The sequence below is a fragment of the Anabrus simplex genome, chromosome 3 (genome assembly GCF_040414725.1).
Source record: "Anabrus simplex isolate iqAnaSimp1 chromosome 3, ASM4041472v1, whole genome shotgun sequence".
In the NCBI taxonomy this organism is placed as follows: Eukaryota; Metazoa; Arthropoda; class Insecta; order Orthoptera; family Tettigoniidae; genus Anabrus; species Anabrus simplex.
Genome location: NC_090267.1, coordinates 24,638,907 through 24,664,228, shown reverse-complemented (window position 1 = coordinate 24,664,228; position 25,322 = coordinate 24,638,907). Strand labels below are relative to the sequence as shown.

Sequence of the window (25,322 nt, the reverse complement as noted above, 5' to 3'; positions counted from 1 at the left end):
CTAATAATCACGATTGCATGTTTCTGTGGTGGTTGGAAGTGTCATGTGTTGTCTGAATATGAAGAGAAACATGTTGGAACAACAAAAACACCCAGTCTCCGATCCAGAAGAATTCATTTGACGCGATTAAAATCCCTAATCCAGCCGGGAATCGAATCCGGTATCTTCTGAACCGAAGGCCTCAACGCTGATCATTCGGCCAAGGATTCGGACAAAACGAAATCATTATTGAGTTTCCTTATTTCTATCAGTATTAATATTCAACTTTCGTAGTAGAACAAAGCAAAAATCATTATTTACTTTCATTATATCAATCAATTTTAACATGCAACTTTTGTAGTTTCAATCCTGCCGCCTGACATTCAAGGTCGGGCCACCAGGGGCGCCACCGTCAACATGTCTCTCAGTTTAGTAGGGGAGAACACGTAAGTGTCCAGTATTGTCAATAGCGTATTTCGTATTAGCTCCAAAAATCTCAATAATGAATCAACATGAAAGTATAGTGTAAAAACAAAATGTTTGAAGTCTTTAAGGCAATTCATTGACTTCTTTGGATGTCACACCCAACAAGATATTGCATAAATACAAAGAGAGAGCAAATGACCATTCCACAAAACCCGGTCACATTGCTACTGATATCTCAAAGCTTCCTTAATCATAAATGAACTACATTCAATTCGTGTTCTTCAGGAATAATTTAATTTAATTTTTCCTGTGCTGTCAGTCCCGGTTGCTTGCTGTGTATAAATCCACCATTCAGCATTAACAATAATAAGAATTTAAATCTGTAGCCAGTGTCAACTCAAGTCCTATGTGACCCCTTAAATGGTACACCGAAAGTCAACTCAAGAACCAAGGAAAATATCCTTCCATGTGTGAGCACTTCCTACCTATCCCCTTGTCTATCTCTGTTCTCCTCCTGAACCTGCCGGGTAATGTAAGTGGCTTTTATATAACATATTGTACCACTAAAATAGCCCGACTTTATGAATGAATTTTTAAGTCAGCACGAAGTAGGTCTCAGGGCAATTCTGGGTAGTTTTAGCTAGGGCTTGGTACAGGAGGCAGGGTCCTATCTACAAGAAAAATTTTAAATAGATTGAATAATAGTTTTTATTCAGAAAATGCCTTTCAAAGTGCACATCACCTTACTGTTGATAGTCGCTGTCTTCAACATCGCCTTCTGATGACCCGTGTTCCCAGTTCACCAGGCTGAACGGGGCTGGAACTCGTTCTGGAAGTTGCAAATATTACATTGAGATAAGGCCTGAACACCCAGGTTGGTTTGATATGGGTTTGAGTCTCGAACTTTCGACGTTCTGGACTATCTCCGACGATGTTGCGGGGTAATCAGTCGTCACATAACTTGTACGAGCGTCCAGAATTACACAGTCCCCCGACACTTTGGTTTAACAGCACTGTTTCTTTTTATATGGTTGGGATATGCCGTCGAATTCACTCTTAATCTTGTAGATAGAATTTAAAAGTTCAATAAAGATGTAGATGCGAGTAGCATCGAGATTGAAAGAAAATAAAGCACAGTTCATGAATAGATAGAATGAAACTGAAAATTGTTCAAGCACTCGGCACAGATCGAGGTGATTTTCCACTAAATAAAGTAGCACTTGACATTGAAAGAAATGTATGACTGCTTTAGAGTTTATCAAAGACACTGCTGTCAGTCATGAAACAACACTGAACACTTTGACGAAGAAATAAGGTTGAAATGAAAAGCACAGTTCGTTGTTAGGCGCACTTGACATTAAATAAAATATGTGGCTGTTCGAGAGTTTATCAAAGACACTGTTGTCAGTCACACACAAATAATTTACACACTGTTCAGAAGAAATAATACACAATTTTGTTTGAATTGGATAAAGAACACAGTTTGAGTTTGGAGTGAAACCTTGGTGTCGTAGCACACGATTATACTTTTATCATGGTAATCATTTGCAGTAACATTCATGGGAAAGTTTGAACACTTTCATAAATACTCATGTCTATTAAGGAAATTATGCTGACTGAGATTTAAAGAAAAAAATGTCACGGTTAATAGTATAACGTAATAGTGTCACACTGACATTAATGATATGGGTTCAGAGATTAAGTTCTGCTGACTGCTATTTAAAAAGAAATATCACACTTCCTAGTATATCGCGGTAGTGCCATATTTAAATTAATATTGGTTCGGAGATTAAGTTTCACACAGGCAACGTGGTAATGAACTCAGTTCCGCAAGAACAAAAGTAAGTTATATCGAGAAGTTTCTACGTGCGCACAGAATATAAGTTATACCTTACTGTTGTCACCTAAGTCCAATACATAACTTGTCATAATCAGAGATCCAACACACGCAAAATAAGTTCAACACACCTGTCAGAGTTTAAGTCCCACATGAAGACTTTAAATATTCGAAGATAGACACTGTCAGCACTTCGACGAACACTGCAGCGTGGAGAGTAAGGCTGAACAGTCAGCTATGACTGTCTGATCTGGGTAAAGTGAGCTCTCCTTATATTCGGTTTGGGGCTCCTACGTCATCACATAACGTGATCTCTTTGAAGCGGATTATCTCGCGAACCCCTTGACGAATTTCCTTGGGATTCGCAATTTGAGACGTTTATGCTATCCTCTTCAAAATGACGCATCGCGCAAGTCGCTGCGATTATTATTAGAGAAGTTATGAATTTTTTTCAATAGAATGTTCGCAAAGGCGTGACGTTCATATCCAGAACATACCAGGCCATGCAGGCTAAACGTGGTTTCAGACGGGAAGTCTATCTTGTCCATTCAGCTACGTCACACACACAGCTGTCGGCGGCTAGCCTGCTCGCTCTTTCAAACATAAACAAACCAAGTTAGCTCTGAACGTCTTGCGTAATGATTGAATACAATTAATCAACAAAAAATACGGCATGTACAGGTCGTAACCAGTACAATATATAACATCAAAGGGACCACTTAGGACTTGAGTTGACTCCGAGTGTGTATACATAAGTGGAAGTCTATTTGAAGTGATCTATAAAGATAAAAAAAATGAAAATAGATATGAATTAATGAGGCACTTCGAGGTATCTTAGAAACTTAAAACTCTCTGCCAGAGTAGCTCATGACCTCATGATCTCTCGAAAATTCCAAAAAGTCCCTGAGTGGGCCAGACTGGTGGGGTTTTGAAATTTAGGTCTCAGCATAATTATGCAATTTCTTTCATCCAGTGGGGTAAGTTTTTCCAAAGCGATGAATCCATGGGCATAAAATTTTCTGAAAGGCCCAATTTAAGCCCACCAAATCAAGACAGCGGCACAATTTGGCAAAATTATAGCTTTTAGCATGTAACCGATGCAAAATTACAAGATTTTCAAATGTTTAACTTTTTACCCCTGAAAACTATCGTATAACAAAACAGATAACACAACCGTGGTTCAATTTGGAGTGATCTACAACTTTGGTTCTATGACATTTTGTCATATCTCTATCCTTATACATTAGATAGAGCTGTATTTCTCGACTGTATGCAAGTCTTGTACTTTATACACATATATTCTGTAGTTTTACACACTTATATGGAAGATAGGATCTTCAAATTCGGCACGAATATTTGCACACCCAGTGGCTACATGCGAGCCAAATTTTATGTTTCTAGATGTATCATCAATATCAGAAAAATAAAGCAAAATGTGAACACCGTACCCAAATTTCGACCTATTCAAAGCTTCTAACTCAACCTAATGCATAAATAGAGGAGATATGAGAAAATGTCATAGGACCAACTATGTAGATCACTAAAAGAGGCATCTTATGGTGCAATCTGTTGGTTGATATGATGTACTGTTTAGCAGCAGTTTATCTGAAAATGGAGGTCTGCAACTCGAAATGCGCATGTACAGTACTTTATATATCGATCTATGTATATAAACTGAAGTCGATTTTTAGTGATCTAGAAGGGAGTGGGGCTGCCATTATAATTTTTTTTTTGCTAGGGGCTTTACGTCGCACCGACACAGATAGGTCTTATGCTGACGATGGGATGGGAAAGGCCTAGGAATTGGAAGGAAGCGGCCGTGGCCTTAATTAAGGTACAGCCCCAGCATTTGCCTGGTGTGAAAATGGGAAACCACGGAAAACCATTTTCAGGGCTGCCGACAGTGGGATTCGAACCTACTATCTCCCGGATGCAAGCCATTATAATTAAAACTCCCCAAATCAATAGAGACTGTCAGAAGATGTGTCTGCAATTGTGATCAACACTCCAAACATAGACTCTTGAGTGGTAGTAGGAAAGTGGGCCTTCTCCAACTCCACTCTCACTGGCATTAGTAAGGAGAGCCTACCATTGTACCTTCTCAATTTGACTGGCTGAAGGCAAGGGAGGATGCATTTTGGTCAGAACTTCCCTAACCGATTGTGTCTAGCAGTAGGCAAGTGTGCCCACCATTATAAACAAAATTCCCAAATAGAATGTGACTGGCATTAGGCAAAGTGGCCTGCTATTATAATCGAAACTCCCCAACTCAAGTTGACTAGCAGTAAGAAAGATTACCTGCCGTTCCAATGAGCACTCTCCAAGAATGGCAATAGGAAAGTGAGCTTCTCATTATAAAGAAGACACCCCAATTTGACTGTAAGTTGTAGTATGCAAGAGGGCCCGTTGTTATGATGAAAGCACCCCAACTCGATTGTGAATGGCAGTAAACATGGAGCCCTGTCATTATAATCAAAACTCCCCAAATCCGGTTGTGACTGGCATTAGGAAAAGGAGCCTGTCATTATAATGATAACAGGACTACTCAATTTTGACTGGCAGTAGTGAAGGTGCCTGCCATTAAAATGAAACTCCTCAACTGGTATGGTCTGGAAGTAGGAAAGCACAAATACCATTGTAACCAATACTCCCCAAAATGATTGTGATTGGCAGTAGGCAAGGGGGCGTGCCATTATAACGAAAACTCCCCTACTCGACTGTGAATGGCAGCAGGCAAGTGAGCCTGCCATTATAGTAGAAACTCCCAAATTCAATTGTGAATGGCAGTGAAATGGGGGCCTGCCATTATCATCACAATTATGCAACTCGCACTTTACACTGAAAACAACGTATGGGAACCTCCCCATGCTGTTTCTCATATAACACAAAGAGACATGTAATTTAATACAATCTTATTCACTGCATGTACAGTAATTGACATAGAAATAAGAGTTCATTATAGAATAATGAAACGAAGCATGGATACATCTGCTAGTACAAAATATAAAATGGTGACAATACTATAGCAAACATATAAAACATGTTATTCAAAATATATCACCAATTCGAATCTTACCAGTACTGTATAGTATTACTCTTAAGATTAAACATTTTTCCATGTATAACATTATTTTCTGGAGCTTTTGGTTATAAGAATAGAGTATTCTGTCTGAAGCTTTTAATTTTGTATAACTATTATTTATCATAAAATACTTATAACTGAAAGAAGAATTATCAGAACTTGCATAAATAAAAAGTACCAGGTTGAAGGAGTCTGGAGAATCTTCCCCAATGAAACTGTCTATCGAGAGATTGACCCAGTTACCAGCATGATGAAGAAGAAAATCTCTTTCTTTCTTTCGTTCTTTCACATCTTACGATTACCAGAAAACAGGATTTTATGACAACTAGTGATGAGAAATCTGGGAAAGAAGACCAGAATGCATTGGATCAAAGAAATTCAAGAGGGTCTCAAAACAGTCAGACTCTAAATTACAGATGCAGAGATCAAGAATAAAATTACCACCTTCTTAACAATCAAAAATTGAAAAAGTGATTTGAGTTGAATTAAGAACACTGCAATCAAACAAATTAAGAAGAACTGAGCAGATAAGAATCGAACAGTGCAACCTTCAAAGAAAAAGTGTACATGGAAGACTCAAGTGGTCCAATTTGGCCAAAAATGTCAATAAGATACTTATTTGAAAATTACTTCACTCCTCATTTTCGTGTGTCATTGTTTTTTGTGGTTTCCTTATAACCGCATAACCCCTGATGGTGCTGAGGATCCAAAAGTGTTCTGGGCAGATGGCCTAACAGACCAACAAAGAAGCCCAACTGGTAGAGATTTGTAAAATTTGTGAGACACAAACTTTTTTATTTTCAACCTTTCTTTACATATTAAGCTCATGATTAGAACTATTTTATCCCAAAAGTACATTTTCTGAATTGCAAAATAATGTTAAAATGCAACTTTTATGCCAATATTGAATATGACTTTGGAAAAATACTTTTAAACGCAAATAGACTGGCAAACACGTGACAGTTTGCAAAGGCACCCTTGTGGTTTGGCGTACATTATTTCTCCTATGCAATATAACAGTCTTCCCAATATACCTATTGGTTATGTCTCTAGACAGGACTGGGTTAAAATATTTTTCAGCTATAACTTTCATAATACTGTATTTGTTTGAATTTGTATTTAGTAGAGTTTTAAATCACTGTAACAGAAATAAGTTTTTCTCGATGGATAGCATTAGAATTGTGCAATGTTTTTTCTGATGCGTTACGATTCTTCATGAACTTAAGTTGATAAGGTTACCCACAGCAACTACCCTAGCCACACTACTCTCCAGCATTCACCAAGACCATGCAGACTATGTTGTTCTTTTAAGTTTAATAATTATCAGGTTCAAAAGCCTCCATGGCTCAGGCGGCAGCGCGTCAGCATCTCACCGCAGGGTTCTGTGGTCCAAATCCCGGCCACTTCATGTGAGATAGGTTTTTCTCCAGGTACTCCAGTTTTCCATGCCATCTTTCATTCCAGCAACACACTCCACTATCATTTCATTTGTAAGTTTAATCATTGCCCCAGAGGAGTGCGACAGGCTTCGGCAGCCGGCACAATTCCTATCCTCGACGCATTCCATTCTTGACCTGGTCACTGACTAGAAAACAGGTTGTAGTTGTAGGTTTTCATTTCACTTCTCAGTTTCAGCAATTGGCATGTTAAATAGAGCCTTTAACATCCCCTTGTCCAAAAAAAATTTCCAAAAAGAAATTAATCTCATTTACAAAATTGTGATAAGGAACGGATACACAAAATACTACATAGATTAATAAATTAAATAAAGAGTAAACCTCAAACGCAGCTGAAAAAAGAGCATAAGAAGAAAATCTTTGTCACCTTCACCTATAATAATGGAAACATTTACCAGATTACCTATATTTTCAAGAGACTTAATTTCAATACAGACTTTCGCACCAATAACAATAATCAATGTTTAATTTTCAATTACCAAAGCATTACAAATAATAGATATTCAAATTCAGGGATATATAAACTTGTGTACAAATTGTGCCAATGCTTACAATGGGCAAACAGGACGGAATTTCTCAATAAGATACCAGGAACATGTTAATGCCGAGAAATATAGGAAATACTCTGCCATGAGTCTACATATGACTGAATATAAACACAATTTTACGACAACAGAAAAAAACTTAACCATTTTACGAACGTTAAATAAAGGAAATGAATATTCTGAAAAATATTTATATTGAGATACGTAGGTGCTTTGAGAAGTTCTCGGAATGTACTAGAATTAAGTATCTTACCTCGGTGGAACTGCTTTTATTTTTCAACATGGTCTCCCTGTAGACTAATGCATTTGGTCCAGCGATGTTCCAATGCCTTGATCCCATCTCAAAAATGAGATTCCTCCAGGCCTGTAAAATACCTCTCCAATTCGGCTGTCAGTTCTTTCCTTGTAGAAAATCTCCGTCCACCGAGGAAACTTTTCAGCTTGGGGAATAGATGAAAGTCTGATGGTGCCAAATCAGGTGAATAAGGTGTATGTGGCAACAATTCGTACCCCAGTTCATGAAGTTTTGCCATGGCAATAACACTTGTGTGCGGCGGAGCGTTACCCTGATGAAAGATGACTTTTTTCCTTGCCAAACCAGGCAATGTTTCGCGTATCTTTTCCTATAGTTGGTCTAGGAGGTTTGCATAGTATTGCCCCAAAATTGTTTGGCTAGTAGGAAGATAATCTATCAGCAGAATGCCTTTTGCATCCCACAAAACTGAGGCCATGACCTTTCCGGCCGAACGCACTGCCTTTGCTATCTTTGCTGGTGGTGAATTAGCATCTTTCCACTGCTTTGACTGCTGTTTTGTCTCCAGGGTATAGTAGTGGACCCAAGTTCTATCTGTAGTCACAACCGGCGCAAAAAATCTTGTTGGTTGCACTGAAAGCGGGCCAGACTTTGTTCAGACATTTCCAATCGGGTGCGTTTATTGTCCAATGTCAAGAGCCCATCTTGCGGATAATTTTTTCATACCCAATTCTTCGGTTAAAATATAATATACCCGTTCAGAAGACATCATTACAGCTTCAGCAATCTCCCGCACTTTCAGTCGACGATCCTCCATGTCCATTTTATGCACTTCTGCGATAAATTCTGGGGTCGTAACACTTTTTGGCCGTCCAATACGTGGATCATCATCCAAGCTCTCCCGACCAAATTTAAACTCGCTGGTCCACTAGGCAACAGTTGAAAATGAAGGAGCAGAGTCCCCTGTGTGTTCTGAAAGTCGGCATGAATTTCCTTTGCTTTCATACCTTTCTTTACAAAGTACTTAATCACTGCTCAAATCTCAGTTTGTTCCACTGTCACAAATCACTACGCGGGAACAACAACAAAGAGTCATCACTACCACACTCCTGCAGCTAGAGCACTGACGTGCCACGTGTTCACTCACAAAGGATGTGTGATTATTGCGCGGGAACCGCGTTGCTCTAGCACTGACATCTAGCGGTGATTCCGAGAACTTTTCAAACCATCCTCGTAGATCAGAAGCAAAACCCTAGCCAGAATATTAACAAAATAGATACATACATACATAATCATTATAGCCTGTTATGCCTTTCAGCATTCAGTCTTCAAGCCTCTGAGAATTTACTAAACGTCGCCACAATATCAATATATTGTTAGAAGAGGCTACCAAATTGGATTTATCTAGGAAAGCCATCAAAAAGGATCCAGAAAAACATCAAATATGCTTCCCCTCACCTACCACAAGCTCCTCATACACATACAAACTCATCAGCTGATGACACGGTGTAAGAGAGGACGCAAAAAATAATACAACCGACTATGAAGTAAATAATTTCATGTATCCTTATACACCTCACCAACATATATTCTCACAAGGTTTTCTCTATTAAAATACAACCCTTGTTACTTAAATTTTTCTCACTTTCTCGTTTTAGACATATTTCAACAGTCAAACTTTAAATTCAACTTCAACAACGGTTGTGGCATATTGAGCTCTCCGCCCTTTTTTTTAAATAGAGTCATAAAGTCACTATTAATGCATCACTGACATCTGCAGGAACCAATATTTCAGTTTGTATTTTCATGATAAGCATATGTGTATGCTCAGCAAGGGTTGGACTCCTTTCCTTGAAGAATTCAGAAGCGATTCCATCTGGCCGAAGAGCCTTATTACTTTTGAGCTATGTAACCAAGTGAGTTGGCCGTGCAGGTAGGGGCGTAGAGCTGTGAGATGCCAAACATAAGAAAATTAATAAGGGTAGTTTAATGAATGTATACCAAAACATATACATTGGAATAGATCAGTTCTTTAACACATTGGAGACGGCCATATTTGAATGTGCTATTCTCCAGAAATCGCAGGATTTTTTATGGTTTGTGAAAATTTTTCAATGCTACGGTAAGTCATGACTATAACAACTTTTGGAATGCATAGCAAGATCACACTTTCTTCTACACAAAAATTAGTTTTAATTATCATAATAGTGCAGCAATTTTAAAATATAAATTTATGAAAATAACGTGTTTTACAAATGAAAAAAAATCTGACGCAGCTATGGATGCCAGTTCGGTTAATATTTCGAAATTTGACTTTGTGGGCACATCTACTGAAACACACTAATGCAGATTCTAACCTAATTAGTCAATTGACACCGGTATTCTTGTTTACAACAAGAAATTTGCATTCCCACTGTTCGTTGATTGACGACGGTGTTGCATCGAGTTGTTGCAGGTACACGGGAAACACCCACAATTTTTAGGAAGCAGTATAAAATAGTATTGCAGAACCCACTTCAAGGAAGCGATGAAAAACTACGTTACACTTCACACCAATTTGAAATTAGCTCATTTTCTACATTTACTAACCTGAAGCACCAGAATCATCATGTTTACTTAGTGTGTAATTGTTATCCTCATTTCCAGAAATCGTGTCTTCCATAAGATCATCCATTATGGATTCGTTGTCGAAATTTGGTACACTTCAATTAGACATGCTAAATATTCACAAGAATTACGCAAACAAGCCTGCCTCTCGAACACACACTCTTCCTGACCGCATGTACCGTACATACTTTCCCACCCATTTCACAGCTGAGAGTCAACGATGACACAGCCTTAGGTTATGTAGGAACGTGGCTGTGTTATCAATGCCTTGAAGGAAGAGCTCTCAACTTATGCTCATAACTATTATATTTTATGCTTATAGAAGCATTCGACAGTATCTTATTGAAGTCACAGCTCTCTGAAACGGCAAATACAATTTTTTAGCTACAGTGCAATCGTGCCCGTAGATTCTCCGAGCTCCGTCAGCAGCAATGAATTAGCATGCCCGTAGTTTCTACGAGCGGCGTCTCCAATGTGTTAATAAGAACAATAATTTAAACGATGTGCTGGATAATAAAAATCCATTATACGATCGAATACCCCATGTCATAGATGTATTAGGATTAATATATTAAGCCTACAGCCAATAAGCAAATCTTCCCTCCCTATTGTCCCTCTCACTAGCAAGATTTCTTCTCGTTCTCCTATCAGCTAGGTTCTGCCGCCAGTGGAAACTACCAATATTATACGAGAAGAATAGCAGCGGGTGAAGTTACTTAAGGTAGTCAGCTGTGTGGAGGAAGAGAGGGGTGAGTCCAGTTTCTTTCCCCATAATAAAATGCCACTAGTATGATTTCCAGTTTTCTACAGTTCTTTTATTTCCCCTTTTTCCAGACTTTTATAATATCTAAACACCATACATCTACTGAGATTCTTATATATTGGTATGCCAGGTCTGCATTCGTTCACAACACATCTTGAGATCATCTAACACATTCTCTCATTCAATTCATTAATTTAATTTTATCTAATTTATTCAGGTTAACTTCATGGGCACCGCAATGAATTGCAAATTTTATACCAGACACAATGTATCTATGTTAACCACATCTTCATGTGCCATCCGGACAATGTCCAAAAACATTTCAGCAGGATTTAACAAGCACCACGAGAGCATCTCATTTTATTACCTTGACTGATGATGAAACATCTAACAGTTCTCCGTCAGCTAATGGTTATTTACAGCAGTGTCCAATGGCTTGCATTTGACTAACACCACTCAAATAGATTTGGTGATGAGCTACGGGATCAACTTTTACCAGTTCCCATTTACTATTGAATTATTAATGATTAGATGTTCTGTGTACATAAATTAATACTAGAAATATCTCAATGATGAGCATACTCAAGAAGTTAGAACCTAGTTTATTTTCAAATTTAATCATAATTTCATCCCAATTTTTTAATGTCAATTTGTATATATTTGTTTCATTTGTTTTATGTCAATTGGGTGCATGTACATTTGTTTGGTTATTAGATGTTCTACATTGGGGCTGAACTAGTCCCTAATTAATTAATGTAATTTAGAATATTACATATTATAGTATTGAAAGGTGGACCATTACTACATTAATTTAATAATTATATTGTACACCTTGAGATGTTCCCTTTTCCCTACAGCTTGCAATAAGACTACAACAACAAAAAAACAGTTGTGCATTCAGCAACTTTATTGAAGATTATATATTTTAAAATGTCCAGTTTTACGTAATCCCAAGTCCAGTTTTTAAGATGCACTAAGTATGTTTTAATAAGTGTTATAGTTTTAATGTTGTTTAGTTAATATTGTTTTTAAGGTGCTATTAAGTGAGAAGGACCTTTTCCACAGACATAAACTCTACCAGAAAGGTTAAAAACAAATGTTAAATGTATAAGAACACACTCAACAGCCATTCTAGTCTTATATCTAAACTTCACGAAATTAAGCTTTTAACTCTTAATGGTCCTGCAGGGCTTGTCTTGTTCCTGCCACTGTTTGATCACTCCCGGATCAAGTTCCTTCTTCATAGTTATCGGGACAGGTTCCTTAGGCTCACTCTCGAGTTTGTGTGGGAACTCCCTCTCGACAACAGTGCTCCCCGCTTCAGGTTCCATCCCCGAGTGCCTAGATAAGCTGTCTGCTCCTATGTTCGTTGGTCCTGGGACATGACACACATCGAAATCAAATTCTGAGATTAACAGGGCCCAGCACATCAATTTAGATTTTGAGCCAGAGACCGAGTTCAACCATTTGAGAACGGCGTTATCAGTGTAGAGCTGGAACTTCCTTCCCTCCAAGTAGCCTCTGCATTTGCCCATGGGCCACACCACAGCTAAGGCTTCCTTCTCGGCAGTGCAGTAGTGTTGTTCGGTGGGAGATAGTTTCCTGCTGTCATACTCTATGATGTTCCTTCCGCCGTCACATCTCTCCCGGAATAACACTGCTCCTAAGCCGCAGTCGCTGGCGTCTGCCTGCAGGCTGTTACCCAGCTGTCATCGTATGTACGTACGGTGCTGAGATAATATATTTATAGAGATAGTTAATATATAGCTTAAGCATACAAGTGGTAGAAGAAGAAGAAGAAGCACAATAAATAATAATGACGGAAAAGCGCAATGAGAGGAACAAGGCCAACATCAGATAATTAATAAAATAAAATTTAATTAGAATTTAGACTTTAAAACAGAATTAGAATTGGGAATTAGATCAGGAGCTAAAATTCAATAGTTGTAACCTGAAAAACTCAGAATTGAACTAGGCCTTTTGCAAACATTGAGATAAAAGTTGAACTGAGATTACACCGTTAAAATTGAATGAAGGTTCCTCCTGTTCAATACTAAATATATATTGTGTAAGATATTAGTTTTCAACATGCTATTTATTCGTAGTACCAGTTTCGAGACGTAAGAGTGTCATCTTCAGCCTAAAATTGCAAACTGGGCGAGTAACATATTATATTACCATTAACAATATACGTACAATATGATACAAAATACATATAACAATTTCACACTTAAAAATAAAGGTACGTCAAATATATGGTGGTGTTTCGCAAGGCATTACAGGCGTAATAGTCTCTTGTGGTTGTGAAACTGTTGATGATGTTACACGTTCAATGTTGGGTTGATAATATGCGAATTTAAAATCTTGATGTACATATTGAAATGTTGAAGCAAGATTAAAGTTCACTCCTCTGTTGATATCGGTAGAGATATATGTCAACGTCCAACAGTCTGTATTATTAACAAGTTCTTCTTATAATTATTTATTTATAACCAGCATATAATAAGTGGTGGATTGAATATGGTCTTAGTTGGACTAAAATTGTCTCAATTCAATGTGGATAGTGAAGCCTAAAAAGAAGAAAGAAAACTGATTAGATGAATAAATTACTTAAAATGGGACAAGACAAATTCGTGGCCGTATTGGGAATATGGGACTCATCTTGTTCAGCATGCTTGTTGTTTGTTATGTGAAGCGGAGATGTGGACTGAGCGTGTGTAGGCATGGGCAGACCGGAAGAAGTTTTAAAATTAGATATCAGGAGCACGTCAATGCCATCAAGTACAACAGGTTCTCGGCAATAGGCCAACACATTCATGACTCAAAACATAGTTTCAGCAATATAGATCAGGAAGTGGCAGCAAATGACGGAATGGGATGTGGAGCACTGGACCACCCCTATCTACAACCCATGGGAAAATCCAACGGAACGACGGAACCAGAAGCTGTAAAGGATGTAAGAGTCCACCTGATAGACAAAGAACATCAACTGTGGGACCGTCAAATACCGCAGTCACACTTTGCCCTGCAACGACACATCAACCGTGTCACTAGCTATTCCCCAGCAGAGCTGTTCCTTGGTCAACAGCTGTATGGCACTGGGGATTGGGAGATTCGTCCACCATCCACTTTGGGTCAAGATGATGAAGCTATTTCCCTGGCAGAGTGGCAGCAACAGAACATCAAGGAGAAGCAAGCTTTGGCTGAGAAGAGATCCCTTACCCAGGTCAAGGCTCTAGATATTGAAGAGACGCAGATCTTCCTACCAGGCCAACAAGTGACCTAACCACCCAGTCAGTAATAAGATTGGAGGATTTCACGCAGTTCTCGCACCTAAATGGGTTGGTCCTATTGAGGTGGATAAACGGCTGGGTCATGGGGTCTACTTACTGAAAACCAACCCTCCTGTCATGGTCCATGCATAGGAGTTGCGGCGAGTCACCCAACCACTGCACATACAGAGTAAGTCTGGAGGAGAGGCAACCAATGACACAGCATCATCTGGTCATCATGAGGAAAACACATTACTATCATCGAGGAAGAGGCTGGCAGCGAGGCAATCCCAACCCCCGACACAGCACATGCTGGTCAAGAGGAGGAAAGCACATCCAGCTACATCGAGGAAGAAAGAAGATACAATCTACGTCCAAGGCAAAGTCGACGAGTGTGACAAAATGTGGAAATTGTTTCAAGTTATAGGGGGGATACTGACAAGTGCAATGAACAGGTATACAATATTCTCTCACCCATGGGTACTAATGCAGATATCGAGCTCGAATTATTATTATTACAATTATTATTTTACGTTTGTGATGATGATTATTATTATTATTATTATTATTATTATTATTATTATTGCTTGTATGTATAGGAGTACAAGATGAAAATAAATAAGTCCAAAACAAAAGTAATGGAGTGCAGTCGAACGAAGGCAGGTGATGCAGGAAATATTAAATTAGGAGATGAAGTCTTAAAGGAAGTAGATGAATATTGTTACTTGGGTAGTAAAATAACTAACGATGGCAGAAGTAAGGAGGACATAAAATGCAGATTAGCACAAGCAAGGGAGAGCTTTCTTAAGAAAAGAAATTTGCTCACTTCCAACATTGATATAGGAATTAGAAAGACATTTTTGAAGACTTTCGTGTGGAGCGTGGCATTGTATGGAAGTGAAACATGGACGATAACTTGCTCAGAAAGAGAATAGAAGCTTTTGAAATGTGGTGTTACACAAGAATACTGAAGGTGAGATGGATAGATCGAATCACAAATGAAGAGATACTGAATCAAATTGGCGAGAGGAGATCGATTTGGCTAAATTTGACGAGAAGAAGAGATAGAATGATAGGACACATCTTAAGACACCCAGGACTTGTTCAGTTGGTTTTTGAAGGAAGTGTAGGTGGTAAGAAAGGTAGGGGTAGACCAAGGTATGAATATGACAAGCAGATTAGAACAGATGTAGGATGCAGTAGCTACGCAGAAATGAAAAGGTTAGCACAGGATAGGGTGGCATGGAGCGCTGCATCAAACCAGTCTATGGACTGATGACTCAAACACAACACACATGTATAGCTATGAAGTGATGTACATCCATTTAGTATTAGATTTATTATTATTTACGTAGTCGAATGATCATATTGTGTGCGTGGTTATGTCATGAAACTTGTGTTGTACATAGACATTCATATCAGTTCTGTTAATGTAAATACCTGTAATTTATATAATTTATTCTCACCTGTATATATAAACTGTAATCCATAATTGTGAAACACACTGTAACTTCCAGAATGGTAATAGGTGACGAGAACGATTGAGAATATTGCATCGATTGTAAATTGTGTATTACGCACTCTAGAATTTTCACGAAGATATATTTTGTAATGTAACTTTCTAGAGGCCTGGCCAGGCACATATATAAGGGGATGATTTTGACGGTAAAAGTTAGTTGTTGTTTAGTAGAGTTGTTTCAATGATGAACACGTGTTGTGGTTAGGCTGACATGCCGATGTAGGCAGTCAGTAGTCATCTGTTTCAACTGTGGTTCAAGGTTGTAACCTCTATGTGCTGTGTTATTCAGTTGTTTTAAAATGACGGCTTTGATGATGTTCTCGGAGTGAAGTGTTTTGTTTGTGATACTGTGAGTAAGGTTATGTGTGTGTTTAATTTGTAAATACATGTAATAGATTTAAAAATATAATTGTAGCAACTGACAGCATCTCGTGTGCATCTTGTGGACACGTTAGATTTAACGTCTAAAAGACGCAGATCCTACATCAATCTGCACCCTACTCCAACACTACTGCTCCAACTTTCATGGTACATGGTGAGGTTTAACAGGAGCACTTTCTGTCCTTGGTAGTCACATAACTTTCTGCTTGACTCTGGAGGTCATGGAATGAATGAACTGATTATGAAATGTATAAATAAATAACCATGATTTAAAAAACAGCAGAAAATCAATTACCAACATATGTTAGAAACAGTGAGAACTCAAAGAAATACTAATACATATACATGGAAATCTATTTTTTTAAAGCGATAAAGAGTCATGACAGAAATTTCTATCATTGTATTTATAGAAACACAAAGCAATGATGGTAATTTCAGTCACAGCAAGGCAATGGGTTAATATAATTAAATGCAATACAAACAAAGAATGTCAAGTACTTACTTAGAAATTGTATCTTGCTTTGTGTGAACTAACACGAAGTAAGACTTCAGGGTCACTTCACAGGTACCTTGACGAATCTCCAAACCATGATTCTTAATTTTCAAATTGATATCATCAATTAGAGTTTTTAAATCAGCCTCGGTATTACCTGCTGGAAAAATATAAAATAACCAGAACTGTTACACATGTTCCATCAAAGAAAGATTTTATTAGACATGCATCAGAAACTAGAAAAACAACAAAACTTGACCAGTATAATGAGTTCTATAGAGAGAAGACTCCTACCTAGCATTACAACAAACTGAACAAACATAAAGCACCCTCTGTGGACTAGTGGTAGAGTGATGACTTCCAGATCCCAATATCACCTGTTCAAACAAACCCGATGCAGTCCGATTTTTAAAGGGTGAAAAAGAAAAGTCCATTCAACACTTTGTGTTCTACAATGTCAGTATGTAAAACCGTTCTGGTGAAAATTGTTGTTTGCCCAACAAAATTCATTATGACTCATCCGGAGATGCCCAAGAGAGGTTTGATCTGCTCTGCCATCTAGTAGGTCTAGATTAAAACAGAATGAACAGGTAACCAGATGGCATCAAATTAAAATAGCTGAGGCAATATGAAGAAGAAATAATTCATAACATATAGAGAAACAAAATGGGAACACACAACAGGATAGTGTGGAAACAGGCTCCACATTTTCATACAAACTTCAAGACTGATGCTTACCCTAATCATGAAGCTCAGTGTATGAGAAGAGGAGAGTAGCTATTCATCTGAACAACTATACTGTAATTAAAAAAAGCTACTTTTTTTACAACCCCACAAACTACGTTTACAGTTTTTGGAGACATCAAGCTGCTGGAATTCTGTCCCACCGGGATAGGTTACCTAGGAGAATAATGGACTCTGTTATGTAGGGTCAGAGAAGTAGAGGGAAACCAAGAAGACGATGGTTAGACTCAGTTTCTAACAATTTAAGGATAAGAGGCCACAGCACTAGTTGCAAATAGAGGACTGTGGCGACATTTAGTAAATTCACAGAGACTTGCAGACTGAACGGTGAATGGCATAACAGTCTATAATGATAATGTATGTATGTATGTTCTTTTACATGCCAGTAAATCTACTGGCACAAGGCTGACAATTTGAGCACCTTCAAATACCACCAGTCTGAGCCAAGTTGGGTTCAGAAGACCAGTGCTCTTAACATCTGAGCTACTTTTGTATTTTCATGTTTGTTGTTATTTCCCACACTAGCTTGTTTGCATTTAACCAATTATATGTTCCTTTTCATGTCCCTATCTTTCTACATCTGCCCTTGTTGGCAATACCTAATGTTTAGAGCACACTATGGACTAGAACACTGTCTGTCTGTCTCAGTCTCATCCTTGAAATTACTGAGCTATGAACGATGTTAGCAACACCATTCCTTACAAAGCCAGTCCATGCAAAGAACAGTGTGAAAATGTCACTCATAGGGTCAGCTGGTGCATGCATTACAGTGGGCTTGGCAGACCGACATGTAAGAGCAAATTCTAGCCCGGAAACTACATCATTCCTCATTTCCCACGTAAGCCCCTTCAGCGACACCCAGGTCATCGTTGATAAACTCAACCATAACAGGTATTATGTTTGATCCTGTATTGACTTGTCTGGATCTATTAAAGAACTATTTAAAATAGTTTTTACTTGAGTCCGCCTTGTCAATATACCTTATAATGATTAAAAAAAACTATTTATTTTACCATACATGTTTTGAGAAAGTCATCCATTCCCTTCATCTGTGATTTCAGTTCGAAGGGATGAAGGGAATGGATGATGGGAGATGATTTTCCCGAAACATGTATGGTAAAATAAAGAGTTTTCTATCATAAGGAATATTGACAAGGCGGACTCAAGTAAAAACTATTTTAAATAGTTCTATAATAGACCCAGGTCATCTACGACAGCTTATGGCAGAGCTGTTGAGTATCCAACCAGCCTTTGGGCAGAGTACTCACCATACATACATACATACATCTTTCTACATTGTATAACTCAAACTACTCACAAAGTGAGCCTTAAAGACTACCAGATGATACTACATTCAGCCCTCAATAAGTCAGACCTTGATATCTTGGACGGATAACTTGAACACTTTTCTAAAATATCATTTTAATTATTTATGTGAAAATCTCATTCTGACAGGCTAAAAATGTTACAGAAATAGATAATGTAAGGGGCTAGGGGGAGATCTTGCAACAAAGTGCTACTACCCCTCTCATTCCATCACTGCACTAAACGCAAGTGCACATACCATGCTAATGTACAGATATCTCAGTCAGTTGAGATAAAGGAAGTCGCCAATGCATAACAGTATCAAATAAGAGAAAAAGTGCACTATTAAATGTTGGAGGGAAACTTACACTCATCAAAAAAGAGTACAGACGAGTGTTTCTGTGACAAATGTGTGTAAAGAATGTAGCACCACTAGTTACAGGCATAAGAATAAACAAGGATAAACTGAAGATGTTTGCTTGCAATGTGATGTAAAACAACAGTTTCCGGTAGAAAAAGACTGAAATTGCCTTGTGACACAAACGTGGAGAAGGCTGTTCATACGACATAGCAGACTAATCATCATGCTCCTATAACAGGTCTAGTCCTTACGAATCAGAATGAATAATATACTTAGTGCAGACAGTTAGTACATACTATACTGGTATTGGAGGTCTGCTACCTAGCTGTATTATTTGCGTTTCTGTTTTATCTGGTATGTATTGATAACTTTGTCGTATTCAAGTTCAATATAATATTACCATAGATAAAGCTGTCCGGCTCCATGGCTAAATGGTTAGCGTACTGGCCTTTGGTCACAGAGGACTCAGGTTCGATTCCCGGCAGGGGCGGGAATTCTAACCATAATTGGTTAATTCCGCTGGCATGGGGGCTGGGAGTATGTGTCATCATCATGACGCGCTGGTTGTTAACGAGTCAAATCAAAAGACCCGCATCCAGCGAGCCGAACTTGTTTTCGGACACTTCCGGCACTAAAAGCCACACACCATTTCATTTCAAAGCTAAATTTATTTTTTTCAACATGCTACATTTTGCCTTACATCGCACCATCGCAGATAGCTCTTATGACAATGATGGGAAAGGAAAGGGATAGGAGTAGGAAGGAAGTGACAGGATGGTCTTGATTGGAGTGCAAGGCACAATAAGTAGACTTCAATGCCTTAACGATCATAGCTACCAGGCAGGTCCAATAATAATAATAATTGTACCGGCAATTTACCCGGTAGCTTTTTCAAAAGAAGCAGAGGGCCCTTAGGAGCTGGAGTGCAAGGCACAATAAGTTAATAATGCCCGAAATTTATTTTGATGAAAGGGACTACTTGCTTTACTTCGTAACAATATGCCTTAAGAAAGAATAAGAATAAACAAGCGTTTGTATAGTGATACAATCTGACAAGTTCTCTTACATAACTAACTGATTAATGTAGTAATACATAACAGAGGTGTCCAGCCCTCATAAAATAAGCATTCATAATTTCGCAATATTCAACTCGGAAGGGTTTCCTGAACTGCTCAATAACAAGTTAGAACCTGGTAATTCTAGGAAAATCTGGCATTAACCATCTAGTTAAAAACACTTCATATAACAAGAAAGTAAGAACAAGCCCAGCACTAAACACAACAAAGGTAATAAGAAAAGCTAAGGCTTCCCAAGATGCACAAGCACCTTTCATACTTCAACAGAGTAAACATATGAGAAGCGTATAGTCTTCCACCAAAGTTAATTACAAGCCTTCGAAAGTTAATATGTAAGTACATTATAAGATCAGTTTAACCATATTTATATTTATTTGTCCTCCAATTCAATCAGGACGAAAGTACCTAAAGGAAATATAAGTCCAAGCAGACAGAAATACATAATGCTTGAATCTAAACAAGGCTTGGCTTACATCGAACCCGGGCCTCACTCCTTAAGGTTTTTAACCTGATTGGAGCTTCACTCATACAAGGTATATTTACAAAGAGTGAATAAAATCTTTTCAACTGCCTCAAGCCCTTCCCAACATCTACATTGCACAGGGGATACCATGGGTGTTGTTCTATCAGCCCCATCCACAGGAAGAACTAATGGATGAGGATCATTCCTAGGAGAATAATGGACTTGGTCATAGAGGGTAAGAGATGTAGGGTGAGACCAAGACGATGATCAGAGTTTTCAGGGACTTAAAGGTCAGATCTACCTGTGGGGTGAGTGGTAGAATAACACCCATGGCATCTCCTGTCTGTCGTACGAGGCAACTAAAAGCAGCCCTAAGGGCTTCAAAATTGGGAGCGTGGGTAGCGACTACGGGGCTCTTAGCTGAGTCCTGGCATTGTGTCCACTTACTTGTGCCAGGCTCCTCAATTTCATCTATTCTATCAGACCTCCCTTGGTCAACTCCTGTTCTTTTCGACCCGGACGGTACTACGCTGCGAATCCTAGGGAGTCTGTTGATAAATGATAGGTATTTTATTTGATCCTGTATTGACTTGTCTGAATATATTAAAGAAAATATTATAGGTTTATTTTGAGTCCACCTTGTCAATACACCTTATGATAGAAAATTATTAATTTAACATGCATGTTTAGGGAAAATCATCCATTCCCTTCCCATTTTTGTTCTCTGATTAGTGTTATATAAAGAATGGTTGCCTTCTTCTTAAAATAATAATCACCACCACCACTTAAAGGTCAGATATGTATAACTAAACGAAACCACAGAACTAGTTACAAAAATAGGGCTTTGAAAAGACATAGTTAACTCACAGAGGATTGTAGACTGAACGGTGAAGGGCATAACCGTCTACAATGAAGATATATGTATGTATTTTATTGATGCTTGTACTTTTGCTGAAACCATGGTACTGTATTTTTTTCATTAACTGAGTCCTGACATTGCGTCCACTTACTTGTGCCAGGCTCTTCAGTTTCATCTATTCTATCAGACCACCCTTGGTCAACTCCTGTTGTGTGGTGGTAAATATTGTTTGTGTACATCGTAATGAAACTACCATCTCGGCAACAGCCCTAAATGCAGATCGCTGATGATCGTCTTCTTTCATGTACATATCCTTTCTCTGAACGGAAAGATCAGTTTCCTCTGCTTCTGTTATCATTTATGAAAATCCACAGCCTGTTTCCCGTCATTCGACCGGGTCAGGAATGGAATGAATGAAGCCCCCATCTAGCGGCAAGGTTAGGAAATGAGCCGGCTGTCAAAGCCTGTCACACTTCTCTGGGACAATGATAAATGACTGGCAGATGAAATGTAAGGTTAATGGAGAGTGTTGCTGGAATGAAAGATGACAGGGAAAACCGGAATACCCAGAGAAAAACCAGCCCCGCCTTCACTTTATCCAACACAAATCTCACACGAACTATGGTATTCAGCGGAGAGAGGCCGGCGCACTACCGCCTGAGGCACGGAGGCTGACTGTTGTAATTTATAAGGTTTTCAACGTATTAATTAATTTGCATTAACTTCAATAAACTTTAAAACTTCAAATGTCATCATGATATTGTTTTTATTGGTTGATAAGGTTGTGTTGGTGTTTCTCCCACAGAATACAAAACATTCAACGCCCCTCATTCCAAACTGTACACAATAGTATGCGACATTGCACTCCTGTTCCCAGTGACAAAGTTTATTTTTCAGCTTGTAGGTTTCGAAATGGACCGAGCTGGCAATGCGGTTAGGGCCGCGTAATTGTGAACTTTCATTTGGAAGATGGTAGGTTCGAATCCCACTGTCCTCAGCCCTGAAGATGGTTTTACGTAGTTTCCCATTTTCACACCAGAAAAATGCTGAGGCTGTACCTTAATTAAGGCATGGTCGTTTCCTTCCCGCTCCTAGCCCCTTCTTATCCCATACTCACCATAAAACTTACCAATTTTTGGAAATGAGACATAGTTCTCATAGTGCATTGGCACTGCTGGTGGCTTCAAGTAGCCTATGCAGTGGCCTCCACGGTATGCACTAGCCTTGCGTCTTGGGTGGTGTGCTAAGTCCCAACTGATGAGCCTAACTTAGCACACGAGGGTGAAACGCAGGCAACCAAGAATGAGTTAGCTGGAAAATTTATAATGTCCAATAACGGACCATTATATTGGTATTATAAATTTACTCATTCGGGACAAATATTTTAAACATCAATTTTTGGAAATGAGACATAGTTCTCATAGTGCATTGGCACTGCTGGTGGCTTCAAGTAGCCTATGCAGTGGCCTCCACGGTATACATTAGCCTTGCGTCTTGGGTGGTGTGCTAAGTCCCAACTGATGAGCCTAACTTAGCACACGAGGGCGAAACGCAGGCAACCAAGAATGAGTTAGCTGGAAAATTTATAATGTCCAATAACGGACCATTATATTGGTATTATAAATTTACTCATTCGGGACAAATATTTTAAATTCCCTATGGGAATCAACATCTGTATTATCTGATGGCCAGGCAGGCATCAATTTTTGGAAAGGAGACATAGTTCTCATAGTGCACTGGCACTGCTGGTGGCTTCAAGTAGCCTATGCAGTGGCCTCCACGGTATGCACTAGCCTTGCGTCTTGGGTGGTGTGCTAAGTCCCAACTGATGAGCCTAACTTAGCACACGAGGGCGAAACGCAGGCAACCAAGAATGAGTTAGCTGGAAAATTTATAATGTCCAATAACGGACCATTATATTGGTATTATATTGTTGTGACCTAAAGCATATTTTTAAAAATTAGATGAAACCAAATAGGCCTTTTTTCACTCAAGAAATTTAATGACATTTTTTGTATTTATCAGTTCATGGTAATGTATATGGATGTCTGAAAATACAAAGTAATTTGTGAACCAGTAGTAAAACAAATTGCACAGTCATGCCATATTCATTATGAGAGAAAATTGTAGACTATCAGGCCTACATGTTATTCAATATGTTAAAATACTGAGAAACGTGTGGGGAGGTGGGATATCCTAAGTAACAAAAGTTTTCATACCAGGAGGTACTTTGCAAGCTAAGATTCTCATACCTATCACCACGTCCAAATTCATGCGTCGCTCTCGCTAGCACAGGAACGGATCCATTTGGCCGTACTATCACTTAGCAGCCAGACCACTAGGAGCACTGCAACCATCTCTGTTTCCAAGCTGTAACATGGACTGTGCACTTCTGTTATATAATGGTGTTCAGTGTTGTACACGGAGGCTCTCTGGCAGATGATGCTCTTTTATTTCCGTTCTCAGCTTAGTTCACGGGATTGCTGATAGGAGCATCTTTACGTTCAGTGAACTGTTACCCACTAGTACGGAAATAACCAATGAAATGTTATGAAGTTACACAAAATTGTATAATACTACAGCAGGGAGGTTGAAACAACTGTGGGGGAAGCGAAGGTTTAGTTGTAGTATTGCTATGGCTTTGTGTGGAGGTCCTGAATGAAAAATTAGTTCATTTAATTGTTTGGACGAGAATTTAGTGGAGATCTTGAACGTTTATCAATGGCACGGGTTGATAACGAGGGAGAGGAACTATGTGAAGTGTAGAGGGCTCAAAAAGTTAAATGAAGTGAGAAATAAAATTATTTTCAGGCACAAACAGCGCAGAGGAGGGGTGAAATTCACCTGGAACGTGAGTGCTATTGTGACCGTTTACAACGTCACCTATAGTATATCACGATATCCAGGAGATGAAAAATGCAGTTTTCCGCATCATTCTATGATAAAAATTGTCTAAGTTAGGATTTTTCCACCCGTTCCGGGACACGAATGACAGCGCGCTGAATCTCGCGACCCAACTCTAATTTCAATACGGAACAATGAAATTTTTATCTTTTGAGAAAAATGGCGTGTCTTCCCCCCCTGCCAGCTTCATGGTATCTTGCCTATATATTACAGAGCTGGAGAACAGACACCACCAGTTCATTTTCAGTTCGTCGTGACTTGTGTGCGAGTTCTTTGTGAAGGAATCATTCTGAAGTATGAACAATACACTACAGTGATTGATTAAAGTCTGTGAATTTATGTGGAAGTAACCACGATCTCATTAAGTTATTTGCATGTACAGTGTGCTGCTAACCAATTTAGTAGAAACGGTACGAAACCGTGATGATTGCTGTCCGTGTGATGAAGTCGTGCATCGAGCCTCATATATGCCTAAACTAATACGGCTCAATTAACATAAATAGGCACGTATTTAACTAAGTGCGCGGAGCGAGTGTATCAGAAACGAACGTGAAATAGTTAGGAAGGTGAGTGGACGGCCCATTGTCGGCAATGTATAAGTGCAGTGTCTCGCCAGATAAATCCCCCTAACGCAGTAAAGAGCTCGACCTACGAATGCCTAAGTGCAGTGGAGTATGCCTAGAGGCATGATTTTTTCGCATTAATTTTTGAACGATTTCGCGAGAAGGATACTCATTTTCGCGTTATTCTGCGAAACAGACATTGACGTATTGCTTTAATTTCGCTTTAATGAAATACTGAAATTAATCATTGTTTCCTTAGTTGGTTGGCTGTGGGAAAGTCTCAAAATCCTAACCAATAGAAAAAAAGAAAAATCTTTATCAGAAAGAGGTCTTAGAAAACCTAGTCTTACTATCACTGATTGTTGATTGTGGAGGTTTAATTGATGGACTGTACATACCTGGTACATACTTTTGAAGCCATTACCGGACTGCA

At 38.8% G+C, this 25,322-nt stretch overlaps 1 protein-coding gene across 2 annotated transcripts in view; it reads right to left on the bottom strand.

The window, feature by feature from the left end:
* Positions 1-25,322, bottom strand: part of LOC136866964 (non-structural maintenance of chromosomes element 1 homolog) — a 68,009-nt gene that overhangs the window by 26,429 nt on the left and 16,258 nt on the right. Inside the window, exon 2 of one of the 2 annotated variants that reach the window (XM_068226977.1) lies at positions 16,624-16,774. In XM_068226977.1, the coding sequence (XP_068083078.1) occupies positions 16,624-16,774 (151 nt within the window). The remainder of the gene's footprint in view (positions 1-16,623; positions 16,775-25,322) is intronic. The other variant, XM_067144053.2, reaches the window with a different exon arrangement.